This window comes from Hylaeus volcanicus, chromosome 5 (genome assembly GCF_026283585.1).
Source record: "Hylaeus volcanicus isolate JK05 chromosome 5, UHH_iyHylVolc1.0_haploid, whole genome shotgun sequence".
Classification (NCBI taxonomy): Eukaryota; Metazoa; Arthropoda; class Insecta; order Hymenoptera; family Colletidae; genus Hylaeus; species Hylaeus volcanicus.
Window position 1 is genome coordinate 29,389,574 of NC_071980.1, and position 16,132 is coordinate 29,405,705.

Consider the following 16,132-nt stretch of genomic DNA (forward strand, 5'->3'; position numbering starts at 1 on the left):
TACAAACGATTTTCCTAATAAATTCGTTAATAAATATGAATTTCAACTCGCATTTCATTATTTAATTTATCGCGTTATCACAGGCGCGAAATCAACTGATAGCCATCGAATGAAAAGTCAGGTTTCTACGTATCGGTTTGTTTGACGAACGTTTTACATTGCTAACTAAATATGCGTGGTATGCGATATATGTAATGCAAATTATGGCGAAGTGAAATGCATGCATTTATCTTCCGATCGCGGTCCTATTTCTCTTTTCACGTGTTTGTAAATCGCGTCTTATCTGCTCGCGGTATTTACGTTATCAAATAGTACGCTACTCGCGATAAGGCAATAAAATTGGCAGCAAAAGTGCCCGATGAGGGCGATCGAAAAATTACGTTAAAGCAATTATTAGAGAAGCGCTAGTGCGTGGGTTGCGGTAGCTTATCAAACGGATTACTTCATCTTTATAAATAAACTCGCCGCATTCAAAACATACCAACTGCGCCAATGCACATGATCCACAAGAATTATCAGATCACTTTTATATTTATATCTATCGAAGCCGACCATCGAGCCTTAATAATTTGCATAACCATATTTTAGATGGTGGAGGATAGTCGATGTTATTCGACGCTGTACAATAATTCGAAGTCAGTTCGAAATGCGCGTGTACACCTATTACTACAGCTCCTTTGTTCTCGAGCAATTAGGCAGAACGGTGTGGAGCAGACTAACTCTTTTGGCACGGCGTGGATTGTAATTTTTGTGTGAGCTGTCCGAAATTATTCGTACAAGCTGTCAGATGGAGAAGAGACGTTACTTTGTGTAAATAGTTCGAGTTCTATCAAATGAAAGTTAGTTGAATCAATTGGAATAAGAATGTTGTAACAGTTCCGCCTAGATTCATCGAATTCACTCGAGTTCCTACCGGTATAATTTAAATGGCCATCGTATATTTCTACTACGAATGTGTTTATACAAGAAACGTCATCGTTATTTACTCTTGGCGCATTGTATCTGTGGTTCTGAGTGACAGTTGAGCCGCCTGTAAGAGCGAGCGACGCCAACGATTAGCCTTACTCTAATTCTAATCGAAAAACATCCGACTCTCGCGCTACCTGTTAGATATCGTTTCTCCTTGTACAGATAGGACTCTATTATACCGTGGACTTCCTTGATCGATGCTTTACTCTTGTATGTTAAAAATTAAGCTATCGCTTTAGCGAAAAAGTTAGGGGGGTTACTTTGGCCAAAAGCTAAAGGGTTACTTTGAATAGTTTCAGAGGATACGTTTACTTATATGTATGAAATCGTATAGATATGGAAGAAAAGCGATGCGCTCACCGGGTTTGCAGAGCCGGCTCCAGTGGTAAGGGTTGCAGCATATGTATACGGGGTCTTTAGCGGAATGACAGACAGGAAGCGCCTTGAGCTCCGAGGAGTGAGCTAGATCCGGCCACCGCCAGATCTGACAGCAGAGCAAGTGCGGATCGATCGGCGCGTTCTCGATCGCGCCTCGCATCGGTGGCCTGCACCGTTCGTTTCTCATCGGTGAGGCGCACGAGTCCTCCGAGCCGGAATTCTGTTCGTCGTCGTTCTCCAGCGACGAGGAACGATGATGCCTGCGGTGATGCCGATTGTGATAGTGGTTGTGATGCGGGTGATGATAGTGGTAATGATTGTTGTGGTGATTGTAACGATGGGGACGATAGTACTGTTGGTCCGCGTCGTAGACGTCCTCCGGATGGTGACGGGGCACCAAGACGCACGAGCCGAGATCGGCGCCGCAGCTCTCCACGGCGGTGACCAACATCTCGAGCTGATTTTCCTTGAGCGACTTGAGGAGCTCCTTGCACCTTAACACGCGTACGGGATCCTCGTCATCGTCCTGGCTTTGATCGCCGCCGCAGCAGCCTTGATGGAGTCTACTCGACGCGATACGCCCGCCACCACCTCCACCTGCGACTACACCTCCTGACGACGCTCCGCGCACTCCTTTCGTTCCCGTCACGTTGCTCGTGTCGTTCTCGGTCCCGGCCGTGTTGTTTGCGCGGTGAATACGTGACGAATCCTCTTGAGCTTCACACTCGGTTTCATGCTCTCCACAGACTTTGGCCTTTAGGAGACGTCTAGTGAGCGCCGTCCGTTTGCTCCAGAACATGAACATGAAACAGGATTTGCGGTACGCGCATTTGGGGGCCAGTACTTTTTAACGTTGCCGCGCGGAAAATTGAGAAACCCACGGGATCTGTGAAACCGTTGACCGGAGGGAACCAACCACCTCCGCCTGCCCCCTGCGTCGCAGCTGTTACCGATCGTCTCCGCGGGCGTCGTCTTCTTCTTTTTCTCTTCCTCTTCTTCGCCACCGAGGCTGTCCCCTGTTCCTCTTTCGCCAACGCGCCGACTACGACTGAAAAAACCGTGCACGAGAAGTATATACACCGTCGGTTACACACCGTCCGTGAAAGAGATAAACAAACACTGCCTCCCCTGCACGGACGCACGAAGAAATCACAGACGAACGGTCCCCTCGACGAAACGACGGGGTCCAGAGAGTCGGAGGCACACGCGTATACCAGTTTACGTATATTTATTTATGCTCTCCTGGCGTATATCTCGGTGCACTTTGGATCACGGTCCCGAAATAGTGTGATGCGTGAGTCCCCCGTGCCAGAATGCCGGGATTCCCCGTCGCTAGAGCTCGTGGAGAATCGCGCGACCGTTGAACGCGACTCTCTCCAACTTGTTCTTCAATTTTCCACCTTGGACTCCCCGCATCGAACGTGAAACGTGTGTTTGGAACCTCGTGGTCTATGGCGCCGCGGAACTTTTTTCAAGCTGGTAAACGAGGTTGGGTCGAATACCGTCTGCCGACTTTGAGCTCTTCGTTTACCTATGCGCCCACTGTATACGCCAACTGGTCGCTGCTTCGATTGGTTGACGTGCCACAGGGTGCGTGGTCTCGATCACTCGGAGCGCCTTCTCATCGATTCGGGATTTATTACAAGGTTATGGTATCCCAGCCGTCGACGGAAGAACGTGGCGCATAATACACCAGCGAAAGGCACGAGAGGACTATCTATAATTTTATTCGAGCGAACAGTCTACTCCTAATCGATTTTGCAATGAAAAGGTAATTTTTGTCGAGTAAGAGTTTGTTTATCCACGTTGGTGTCCGTGGAGGTTACGTACGCGCACTAATAATCGCGATGCACTTATCCACAGCACGTAGCGGCGCTGTTCGGTGGCGCACACGACACCGGTTCTTGACTTTCCTCGGACGTTGTATATCGACGACAGCGGTGCCTTAACCTCGCGACCCGGCGCACAACCACGAACACAGACGCGCTACCGCGCGCGTAGAAAATACGTACATCGGTCGTCTTGGAGTGAAAATTGTTTTCTATCGCGAGTCCTCCTTTTAAAAGGCAACCCCTTATCTCGTACACCCGTGGTAGCAAAACAACTCAACCTCTCGGTGGTGAGTACTCTCATGAGTAAAGTATCCTCGATCGCGAACGTCGAACACTGGGACCTTTGATCAATGTCTCTCGAAATCTCGAACGTCCAGGCCGTGGCGGTAATGCCGTTTTCGTTCTTGGTACTCCTTTGCCCGTGCCGTGGCCAATGCCGGCGCACCGGCACCGCATAACAACAATGACGACGAAGACGACGACGACACTTTAACCTCAAATCCGAGATTGTCGCGTCGATCACTCCCCGTCATCCGTGTACGCGTATCACCGAGTGACATTTTCCACTGGCATCGTTCAGTCTTTCTCTCTGCTCTTTCCTTCGGTGTTTCTCCGCACTTCTTCACTATTCACCGTAACACACTTGTCGCTCGTCACCCATCGCCGTGGCCGGCCTGCGGGCTTATTCGCGCGAGGCGACCGCGAGGACGCGCACTGTCACATTCTTGAAATCGCTGCCCGAAGAGCGAGCGAGAGAAACGCCGCGAGACACCGAGTAGGGATAACACGGGAACGGAGACGGACGCTTGGGAGCGAGCGAGTGAAAAATACACCCGAGGAAAAAGAGAGTAGGGAGGACTAGCGCGCACTGATCGGATATATAACTCGCGGAGGGCGAGAGAGGTCGAACGAGAGCAGCGCCTGGCTACGGTTGCACGTTTTAAAACTTTTGGAGCACGGTTGCTCTCGAGTGCCGATAATAATCAAAAGTTTTATCCGCGCGGGCCTGCAACGGGAGACTCGTCTCGTTCGGTTCTGCTCCGACGTGGCGTTACGATTCACCGAACGTTTCGACTGCTAACGAGCACTAGTTTTCTCGTGTTCGCGCACAGATACTGACGTGGTCACCGGGACAAACTGTTGCGAGGAACAACCACGATTACGGCCGTAACACGACTCGACTCGGCTCGGCTCGACGACGCGACTGGTACGCACGAGGTCCCCGTCATGAGCGCGCACACCGATTTCCACCGCCTCTTCCTCCACCTCCTCGTCGCCGCCGTCGCTCGTCTCGTCCCGTCCGTCTCGTCTCGGCGCGCCGATACACCGACCGCAGCATACTAAACACACAAGGGAGATTGTTAAACATGGCCGTCGAGCTGCCGCGCCACTCTTTCCAATGTTCGCCGCGAGAGGCGCCAGTCGCGACGTCGCTCCTGCACCGTGGATCATCGCTACCGGAATCTCTCTTCGATTTCCCTACGTATTCTATCATTCGAATATTTTCGCGATTACTTTGCTTTTCTTACCGTGCAGGATATGTCGAGTATGCTACATTCTTTTTATGTATGTGTACCGTTGCAATCAATAAGGGGTATTTTTCGCGTTTCTTTAGGAAATGCTTCTTCTTCTACCCTTGGTTCCTGTTCTGGTGCGGTTGATGATGGTGTTTAGATACATTTGATATTTAATATAAGAATACACGAATTAAATGAAAACATAATACAATCGTTCCGTCTGAAATTATATTAATTTAGTAATATTTAAAATATCGATTAGGAATAGTAAAACTAGGTTTTGCTCTGAAGACCAACAAAAAGTTCAACAGTACCAATTCTAATTCTACGTTCACCTAGGAAATCCAATACTAGAATTTAAAGAGGTTTAGGTAATCCAAACGTAAAATAAATAGCCTGTTTTAAGGGATCGTTTTTCGAATAGCTTTGGAGCGCAGATCGATCGTTCGTGGATCTGTTCGGCGTTTGCCATTCGTGCAACTGGAACACGTTGCGGAGCAGGATAAGGAGTGGAAGGAGAAGTTGGCGATGACAAGGGGTGAGAGAAAGAAGCTGAACAAGGGCGGGGGGAGATTAGTCCAGGCAAGAAGGGGGGCAAAACGTAAGGTGGACTCGTTTGAAGACGGGGGCGTCAGCCGGTCGGTCGCGGTTACTCGAGCAGCCGAGCAGACTGACGCCAGCGCCTCTACGTAGCGCCAGCGCCAGTCCCCGACGAGTACTCCACCCGGAGGGTCAACATTCCAAGACGAAGGAGATATGTACTTCGACCGCCCCTTGTCATCTTTGCTGAATCAGAAAAGAATGTTGAGAAAAAAAAAAAGATTTATCTCTCGTTTGCCAGATTACTCGGTGCGTGTGTTTATGGTAGTATCGATATGCCTTTTTGGTATTTGCGAGAGATTACGTTGAGTGTAGCAGAGAAATGTAGGTAACTTAAACGTCAGTTTCTGTATCAGGGAGAACATCTATTTTCAGAGTTTAAGTTAAAACTTTCGAGTCACCTGGTTTAGAGGGAAAAATAAAAGTTATAAACCGATTTCTGTCTATCCGACTATCCGATCCCTACCTGTCGTGGTAGAAAAAAATCAACGCACATTTCAACCGAACCACACCTTCGACGAGCAGGTATAAATAGCGGAGGGAGATGTTTCGAAGACTAGAAGGAATCTGGAATGGCATATCGCGGTATAAATTCCAAATATAATCCCTTGTAAAATGTTTGATCTCCGGATTTTTTTTTTAAATAAAGATCATAACTTGCGTTGTCTTGGTATACACTTTTTCTCAAAAACAGATAATAAATGTTAAAGAATAAAAGAACAGCAAAGAATGCAAGTGCTTCGTGGACGTTTCCTAACGTGAAAAGTGATTCGCAACTAAAAACGTTCGCATAAACGCTGATGTAGACTTAATACTTAAATTTCCCGTGCAAACAGCGAGCGTAATAAAAAGGAAAAAAGAATATCGTTTCAATAATACGAAATGATCCGTCCATTTGTCACTGGTCTCCGCGAAGATAAGAAAATTTGAATCGATACCGCCTCGCCGTGAAACTTAAAGGGGGTCCCCATTAATTTATTTCACGGACTCCATATTGAAAATGACTCCGAGGGATAAATCACCGTCTTGACGCATTAAAGCTCGCTCTTATTTTGCCGCCGCCGTGTTCGTTTTCTTCAGAGACGTCTAGACGCGTTATTTCACCGTTGGAACCCGCTCTGAAATGATATAGAATTTAGGAAGTTATTTAGTTATGTATGTCTGGCGTCCTGAGCTGGCTAGTAATCAGGCGCCTGGCCTCCGCAAACTGTCCGTCGTTCTTTCTCTCCCCTCTCATCTCTCAGCCTTCCCTCCTCACTCAACCCTTCCATCGTGCACTGATTTTGTCTCGCTTCATCGTATGTTCATTCGGTAAAGTCTGGTAAATTCTCCAGGGCCGTCCACGCACTAGGTGCCTCGACCTCTTGGTGTCATATTCGCTCTTTATTTAAATAGTTTTATTAGTTTTATTTAAATTAAAAATAAATAAACGGACTACCGTGGAAAAAATGCTTTTCGATGGGGGGTAAGGGAGGCTAGCAGATTCTCGTTAAAAATTTAAGCGCGTCTGAACCCATTCGAATTATGTATAGAGTGTCGGCCAATTTGGTCGACTAATCTTACAAAATCTAATCGAGAACCATCATAGGAAAGAAAAAAGGGAAAAGTGTATCGTCTCTCATAAAACATCGTTGGGGATGTGTGTGCTTCGAAGCTTAACGCGTTTTATGATATCGGTAACATACCTAAGCAAACAAAAATGTATCGGAGGTTGGAGGGGATCCCATCTCCTCCCCTTCGGCTGAGCGGAATTATACGTTCGTCTCGGCGGAGTTAGGGTACAAAATTATAAGCCGTGGCGAATAACCATTTCGTAACGGGCTGCACGAGCGTAGGACCAGAACAGGACACACTTGCTTCGTTCTATTTCCAAACACGAAAATTATTCACGTTCCTTGCACTACACCACGGGCATGGCGCCATTCTTGACATATCGCGCCGATGACACCGGTAGTCGCCTAAACGGACCATGGAAATGTACAAGAATGTACCGACGCAGTGGTTCTTAAGCTTTCTAAACTTGGATTATACTTCAGGTGAGTTTAAATTCATTCTATTTATAGAGTGAATAATTCAAGTTACGATTAATTCTAGAGCGAGATTAATTATAACATGGGGATGAAGTGGAATTTTATTTGGCTATGCACTTGTAATAGTATCGTAGAAAGAATAATATCTTGGTTTTTGAGAGGTTCTTCTGGGTCCGTCTCTCTTTGTTTAATCGAATAAATGGATGTGAATGAATTGCTATACTTTGGTTGAACGTGTTACGTATTAGACGAACAAAATATACTTATCTGTGGTTAAGAATCACTGCTTCTACATAAACGCCGGCGCCCTGGCGCGGCGTCGGCGGCGGCGGAACAATGCAGCGAAGAACGTCACGAACAGGAAAACAGAATACCTCGGGTGACACCTCTAGAAGAATTTAGGTATTTCACTATTCGGACTTCCCTTGAAGTCAGAAATTGAAGGAACATTGCATTCCTTGTAGAATACTATTTTCCGAGATTTTTCAAACGCGCCCCCTCCTCTTCTTGCAGAAAAAGAGAATTTCTACGCCTGAAACTAATCGGCAAAGGAGTTTTGGTACATTATTAAAAGGAGTCCACGTGTTGAATTAAATGCTTGCAAAAAACTCGTACTAGCAAATAAATTACACCCCTTATATTCAGTGCAAGTAACGCGATGTAAAGCAGGTGAGAGTTAAACCACTAGAAATGCCTCTCTTTTCTGTACCTGTTCAGGGTACGTACTATCTTTGCTTGGAGCAGAGAGCTATAATCTGGCCCAGATACTAGAATCACCCTATATAGTAGGAGTCAACCGATACGTTTCTTTGAACGGCGCGGCGTTCCAAACTCCGACGGCCGCGGCGCCGCTGTCAACGCTCCAAATTCCAACCACGACGACGAGAGCAATCGCCGTCGTTCTTCGAAGCGGCTACTCACGATTCCGCTATAATTCATCTTCCGCGAACCGCGGAGGCGTTTCAGGCTATTCTTGGTCCAGCTGAGGCTGTCTTTCGGTGGACTCCCGATGAACTAGGACCAAGTCTCCGAGACGAGTGTCAAAATTACTAATCAGCGAGATTTCTGCTTCCTAGACGGAAGTCAATCGCGAAAAAAAGAATTCATTTTCTCTTGTGTAAACGTGGAACGGTTTGATATATAGGTGTACTTAGAACTGCGCAAACTTCTTTGGTATCCTGTACTAAAAATTCACAACCGTCGGAAGGGATCAGGGGGACCGTGATTCTGAATAACAAAGAACAGTTCGGACAGGATGAATAATTCAACGCGGTGATTAATACAGCCGCTTTCCGCGACTGCTTTCTTTCGTACAGGATCCAGCCACCTGTCGCGTCGTCGCGGTTTTCACACGTTTATGGAAATTCGAGACGTATTAGCGACGTCCGTTCGGCGAATGGAAAAGCCCGGTTTGCCCCTGCGCAGCGTGTTCACCGGACCATGGGTAATCGTCTACATCGCTGGCGCCTGTCCCTACTTAATTCTTTGTTGTAAAACAAGGTGGGACATTTATTTTTCCGGTTGCGACCGCATTTAGAAACCTCCGCGTCCACGAACGCGACGCAAACGCAAATAGGGACCATAAATTTATCTAATCGAGAACCTAAAATCATAACGTACATTCTACCGAATACAGGGAGAAGAATAACATGCCAGAGAAGAAATAGGCTGATGAATATATACCGATACTTGAATACGATTTGAGAAACTAGGCCCCAGTCGGTCACGCATCATAATTTCAACCCCCCCTTCACCGCCGGCGCCGAGGACCAACGAATTAAACTCTCTCAAGCTCATATCCGGTACTTTTCACGTGCCGGCTCGTCCTCGTCCACCGGAAGGTTCTACTCTGGCTAGACGTAAAGATTGGCTGGCACCTGCGATTGCTCTTCCACGTAACGTACCTATCTACCTTGGATACTACTTTTTCAAAAGTGTGTTGGTAACGGAAATCACGTTGCCCCGAAGATTGCGCTTGGAGCAGACGTTTGAACTGGCGGTGTCTGTCGGCGCGACGTCGAGCACCTGCGTTCGCGGAGGGGCGAGTTGCGGCGGCCCTGTGTAAAAGCAGCGACGAGGACGACGTGGCCCGATGGGTGGGAGAGGTATGATGGGACAGGTGCGGCTCGTAACTTCCTGGATAATATCGGCCGATCCGGACGTGCGACCGGCGCTAAGGCTGACGCTTACGTTAGCGGTGGCGCCACTCGAATCCACGCCGTAGGCGCCTGTCCGTCCCGTTCCTCTCCTCTTCCCCTCGACTCTACCTCTCTGCCACCATTTCTCTGTGGCCATAACGCGTAAACACGAATGCTCGCGACTAGCGATGAGACGTGCAGCTTGAGCCTTCGTAACTACCTGTATCGTGGTTCATTGATTATTGGTCGCTGTAAATCTAGCAATACGCTTAGCATTCGAGGTAATAAAATGCTAAGGAAGCATCTCGAGTTGCTGGTAGATATAAAAAAAAAAGTCCTCGAGTGCGAAGGGTTAAGGCTTGAAGCTTTTCTCTCTTATTGCCCTCGTGGATGGATACCTTAGGTCTCGAGGCCTAAGAAACCTTGGGTGCTTCAATGGATACATCCTGCGTCGTAGCTGGGAATCCCTAGTCCTTGGACATCCCCACGAAAAGGTCCTGCAACGCTGACGAAACCTCCGCCTTATCTCCCAAGGAAGAGGATTCATTTTGAAAGCCTCGGTTATTGTTTGAAAGCTGGCGTATGCACACGATCGGTCTCATCGCTATATTCCACTCTTCTTACGTGTCCTCTGCAAATTTCTCAGACGAACCGCGACGTCGCTAGCAAAACCTACATCATCTTTATTCATGCACAGTGGGTAGTTGACGAGAGGCGAGATGCCATGCCGTCGTGAGCACGTATGATCGAGGTGCGTGCATACGAAATAGCGCGCATCGACACGGGGAATTTAATATTTGAAAGGAGGCCTCATCGGCTGCATTTGAAGTCAAGATCCCGTTGGAATTATTTAAAGCACCGATTTTCGCGGCCGTGCACCGCGAACGGCGACGATGCTCTCCAATTTATACACGGTGTCTGTACAGTATTAGCATTATCATGTTTTAAAGTGGTGCACTTGAAATGTTTACAATTTTGTATCTCAGTTTATGTATAAATCTCGAGGAAAGTCGTCATCTCGATTCCATGGAACTATTGGACGATGTGTATGTACATATAGCGAGTGGCTATTCTTTGACATCATTTATCAGAACGTGTCTTGCGCATACACGAGATGATCGCAGCGCAATGTCAATGTTACTGTCATGATAATGCCGAAGGTTTCGATGCGTATCTACATACATTTACGCGGCGATCATGGTTATAAATAACATAACACGGAATGTAAGTATGTAACGTAATTTTGCAAGGAGAGGAAAGAAATCGTTACCTAATCAAATTTCATCACGATTGAATCTCGATGGTGTGGACAAATTGAAAAATAAATTGGATGATGTATAAATTGATTAAGCAACGTTCTAATAATCAAGAAACGTGTTGTGTTCGCTATCGAGAGTATTACAGATAGGCATGTTATTAGATTATGATTTCCTCTCTAATCACAGGAGAATCGAAGCTTGCAGAAAATGTAGTAGCTGAAATTATTTGCTCTCTAAATTAACCCTTTCTAAATTCTACAGTGGCACGTTCTCGTTATGTTCCTCTCACTCGGTTTACTTGGTGCTCTGTGGTTTGTTACCCACACAATTTCACCGAGCTCTCATCATTTCTTACCTGTTGCACCACCAACCCTATTGGTTAACTATCGCACATGCGCCGTGCCCGGAAGCGGGTAGAACTTTCAGGTAAGTTTCCCGCCATTTACGGTCCACTGCGTCTACACCAGTGGTTCTTCTTCTCGTTCCATAATTTAGGTAGAAGGAACGTGAACAATTACAATAGGAACTTATAATGGAATCACAGACAGTGGGTGATCTTCGATTCTATTTATTTATGAATAAATAGATAGCTGATTTGGATAATAATAGATACTGTAGACAAATAAATGGACGTACATATCTGCCCACTTCTCCATTCCACGTCCATTATTCGATAAGGGGAAAAACCTAGTTCAATACGAGTACTAAATAATTAATCTCAACGAATAAATATGTACCTCTTGCAAATTTCTACTCAATTTAACTAGTTCCCTTCTTCGTTTTCTCCACGCTTATCATCAACATCTCTTCCAATACTCCATCAACCCCTATTTGTCAAGCCATTTTCTCAGTGCATGCCACCTCCATGGAGTCCTTTATTCTCCATTCTAATTCCACCTAAGTAATGCCAACCCACCCCTCGTTTTGATGCGTAAACAATCAGAGATAAGACCGACAGCGTCGATCGTCGACTGGCCGCGAGCCCGACGACCATGCGATATGTAGCGTTGTGCAGAGAGGACGACTGGAGCCTGTCTGCTCACCCCTGTGGGTTGTCTGTTGCCTAAGGGCGGCCTCGTCCGGCGCGAATTCGCGGCGACACAGCAGTGGCGCGCCAGTAACGTGGCGACGCGAATCTTGACGCCATTCCGTGAACCCGTGTGCGTTCGTATACGTGTCTGCCACGGCTCCCTGTCTCGTTCGTCTACGAACTCGTGTTCGTGCATCGGCCCTGGAGGTGGAGGAGAGAACCGAAAGAGAAAGAACGAAAGTGGAATGAGAGGAGGGAGGCAGATATGTACGTTCATGCATGGACAACGAGGAGAATCGTACACACCAAGGTGCTTGACCGAGTGAAGCCAAAACGCACTCGTGTGAGACTTTTCTTCCTGAGGACGGCTAGGATAAACAATGTCATTTGTGCCATATCCTTCTCATCCCACAGCTCTGCTCCCGAGTCTAGAATTCCTTCAACTTGGACGCGAAGCACGCTATAATAGCGTTTTAGTAAACACGTTGAGTTTCCTCTATACAGAGCACTGCACTCAGGACCTGAATTTCGGGTCCTTTGTGGTTGAAAACTGTCCCGCATTTCGCCTAATATTGAATGTAATATTTCATTTAGAGTTTGTTAGTCAGTTGGCGACGCTTTGAACCAACGCTGAATGCTAAATAAGCGAAAAGAGGCGTTTATGCACGTCAAAACGCATTAGTAAGTTGACACTGTTCTTCTGTGCAGTTTTATTTTACTTTCAAATCGTGTGTCTCGAAGAGTTAACGGTTACCCGTTGTATGGAATCGCGTTGTATCGAAGTTCCTGCAAAGTTTATGCACGCGCGCTCACTATATGCCTCTAACGAAACTTTGATATTATCGCTGGTGCAAGAACCTGTTGCCAAAAGTACATTGATGCACATGATCCTACTTTACGTAAAACTTTATGATAAATCTCTCCGTTTTGTTTGCCAAGAAAATTTCTACGTGATTGCGACATGGAACACGTTCAGAAAACTGTAAATACTTTCGACGAGACATTCATGTATATATGCACTATTGGTCGAATAAGTGGGTAATGACGAAGCGTGTGTTTGCTCGAATGGTTAAAAGTCAAATACTATTTCTGTCGGACACATGCATTTAAATGTTCTCCTTTTGCGCGGTACGCAAGAACGGAACGCGGATAATGATAGCGATAGGGTGAAACAGGAATGGGAAGGATCATTAGTGTATCTAATTCCGGAACACTGGAATGCGACATTATAAATTATCCAACGAGTCTTAATAATCCTACGTCCAACCGGCTCTTGATATTATTTACACTTTCTGCTAGATGCATACCTCCTCATTTGTTACAACGTTCCGTGCTGCACAGTATTAAGACTGTCGCAGGGTGGACAAAGAATTTTGAAAACACTTCGAGTGTTCTCAGTCTAGATTCTCCTAAATATTAATCTAAATTTCTGTTTGTCCTATAAACCTGTTATAGTATAGGCACGTATATTTCTTTACCCTGTAAAACCTGAAAGAGCCACCACGCCCCTAACTTTCCCCTCGATGGCATAATTTTCCCTAGACTCACGCGAAGCGAATCTACGATTCTAAGACTTTTGCATGTATTTCAATTTGCTGCCAGGCAATCAACGCGCGTTAGCGATTTCATTTTACGAGCGCGTCCCTCCCTCTTCGGTACACCAGCAAAAGGAACAAGGGATGTTATAACATGGAGACATCAATTCCGTCGTAAGTAATGACAGAATCGTAGCCAGTCAGTCGGATGTCGGTTTTAAGCGTGGGTGGGAAAGTCGGTGGTGACGATCCATGGTCCGGCTCCGTTCTCCAACTCGTTGTTTATCAAGCTCCCCTTCGCATAACAAGCATCAAAACACTTGGCGCCCCTCGCTGGAGCCGGCGTAGTCATCTTCTGCCCCAATGGTCGCTCCTACTTTTCGTGGAAACGCGGGGGTAGGCGCTGGCATGGGTTAAAACATGGGTACCCAGGGAGGGAGGGAAGGATTCCTATACACGGAGGCGCCGCCGGTCTCTATCCGCCCGAAAAAAATGAGTTATCGTTCCAGATCCAGAGGCACGGGGGCATCCGATCGCTGGGTATCTACCCCTGAATTGTTTGCAACGCTTCGCCCAGAGGTGCTCAACCTCCTTGCACCAGCAGATTTAATAAATTATTGTTAGTACAAATTATTAAAGCGTATTTCGTTATGAGTTTTTTAAAAGTAATATAGTAGGTGAAATAATTTTGTTCGATATAAAATTGTATGCGAGAAGTTGTACACTTGGAAACATCAAACCTACCGTTTAATTTAAACAAATTTCTTATGACAAGCATCTTCGTAAACGATACAACCGAACACAGGTAGGGAAACATCGTGCATCCGAACATGTTCCCATAAAACGCATCGTCTCTTCAATTTTAACCGTCGATTCGCTGGTGACTAAGCTCTCAGTGCTCGATGGGGAATCGATTCGAGGCGGATAGATTTCGAAAACACTTCTCCCGATTGGACCGATATTACGGAGGAATCCCGTGCAACCATAAAACCGAACGGCATTCTCCAAGGAACAAACCGTCTTATGATCAATCACGCTGGATTTGTAACGAGGATCGTCCGAGAAGCGAAGACGCACTGGCACCGACTCCGGAAGGGTTGGAATTCGATAATCACTCTTCGATACGACGAACGACATATATTTATATGCAGTCTAATAACATTCCATGGTATTACGAGCTCGTGATCTAATTATATCATGATTAGTTCAGATTTTTTATATGAGATAGGTAGTTCATGGATAATTATTCCCATACGAAACACGAAGCTATCGACGTATCTAGCATCGCGAATTTCAACTGACAGTACCAAAGCGTACGTGTATTGGTGGAACCCAGGGATGGGGTAGAGCAGGGCGCCCTCCGGCTTGGCGACCGATGAGCAACGGTTCCCACCCCCGTCGTGACGGTGCCACGATGCCAACAGAAGAAGTATTCTTGCATTGGTCGACGTCGCGGTCGTCGACGACGTCGTCGTCTTCGTCGTGTCGTCGGTCGAGCAACGGCGGCGACGGTGTCGGCGACGCTCCACGGTTGGCGTCGAGGTTAGCGCCGGCCGGTCGCTGGAATCGGCGCCCGGCTGTCTCTGTCTCCCTTTCCGTCTCACTCCACGTTTCCACGTCGGCGTCGGCGTCGTCCGCCTGCACGCCAGAGCAGAGCCCGTCGTTTCGTCGTCGTCCGCTCGACGGCGACGACATGGCTCTGCCTGCTGTCGCCGACGCCATCCGCCGCTTCCCCCCTTTTTTCCGCCCTGTCGATATATTCCACCGACGCGACGATGTGTTTAGATAATGAAACTCTGCTCTTTGAAAAAAATTCACCCCTATTCGTTTCCAGCTCTTGTTTGTCGATGAAGGAAATATTGGCACTCGTCTCTCGAGCGCCTTCACGCGCCGCACGCCCGTTAAACACGCATTCAACTCACTGTTACGGCCAGTCGACTGGTGCGATATGTATCGATGACGCTTGCGAGAATTTGATACCGAAGGTGGCGAGGCTGGCTATGTACCTGAGGTAGTCGGTGTCGATGTGTGGTACAAATGGATTTGAAATTGGTAGAAAGCGATGAGGATAGTAGTCGATACCGAGTAGACAAAGATACTTCTGATCAATTGTAAATGATGATTGAGGGTTTCACCGAAGCTAGAGAAAAAATGAAATCGAAGAATTTATTAAGTGCGATAGCATTATATGGAAGAAACAGTCATTTAATCGGTCGAGACATCGTACGTTGATCGTGTCGTAAGACAGAGACACGAAAATAAATTCGAACGTACGTCATCCGCCGCCAATGTGTTAATTACGAAACAACCCGCGTAATTTGCGAGAGGAATCGTTCCAGTAATGGCGTCGTTTTCTGGGAAAGACGAAACGGAGGAGCCCGAAGGCTAGCGTGCAGCAATGCTGGCCGATACTGGGTGGCGGACCGGTGCATCACGGTGCAATCAGTTGTAGGAACTGCGTGGCAGCGGTTGGAGGAGGGAGGTAAAAGTATGACGGGGAAAAGGGAGCGAGAGGAAGATTGTTAAGTTATGTTAGCCGATGCACGGGTTTGTTTGCGTAGCCAGCGATGGTGAGCATGGCATGGGGTGGCCAACGACGAGGAGAGAGGAAGAGGAGGAGGGTGTGGTTACGAAGAGGGTGCCAGGGGGTCTGGCCCAAGCCTGTTTGTCGGTCCCGTTGCCCTATAATCGTGGTACACGGATAATGGTTTGAGTTAAGGGACGCCAGGATGGGCCGAGACTGGTGCGCCGACGAGGGGAAGATGAGGAAGGAGATCAGAGGGAACGGACGCATAGGAGCCGCCAGCAGCGGCGTCGGCGTCGGGACGGAGCAGTTTCGGACGC

The 16,132-nt window shown here is 47.3% G+C and overlaps 1 protein-coding gene across 2 annotated transcripts in view; it reads right to left on the reverse strand.

Annotated features, from left to right (window-relative positions):
• The window catches only part of LOC128877281 (mothers against decapentaplegic homolog 6), a 44,111-nt gene extending 39,068 nt beyond the window's left edge, over window positions 1-5,043 (reverse strand). Inside the window, exon 1 of one of the 2 annotated variants that reach the window (XM_054124453.1) lies at window positions 1,330-5,043. In XM_054124453.1, coding sequence (XP_053980428.1) covers window positions 1,330-2,152 — 823 coding nt within the window. In that variant the 5' untranslated portion in view covers window positions 2,153-5,043. The remainder of the gene's footprint in view (window positions 1-1,329) is intronic. The other variant, XM_054124452.1, reaches the window with a different exon arrangement.
• Window positions 5,044-16,132: the final 11,089 nt, after the last annotated feature.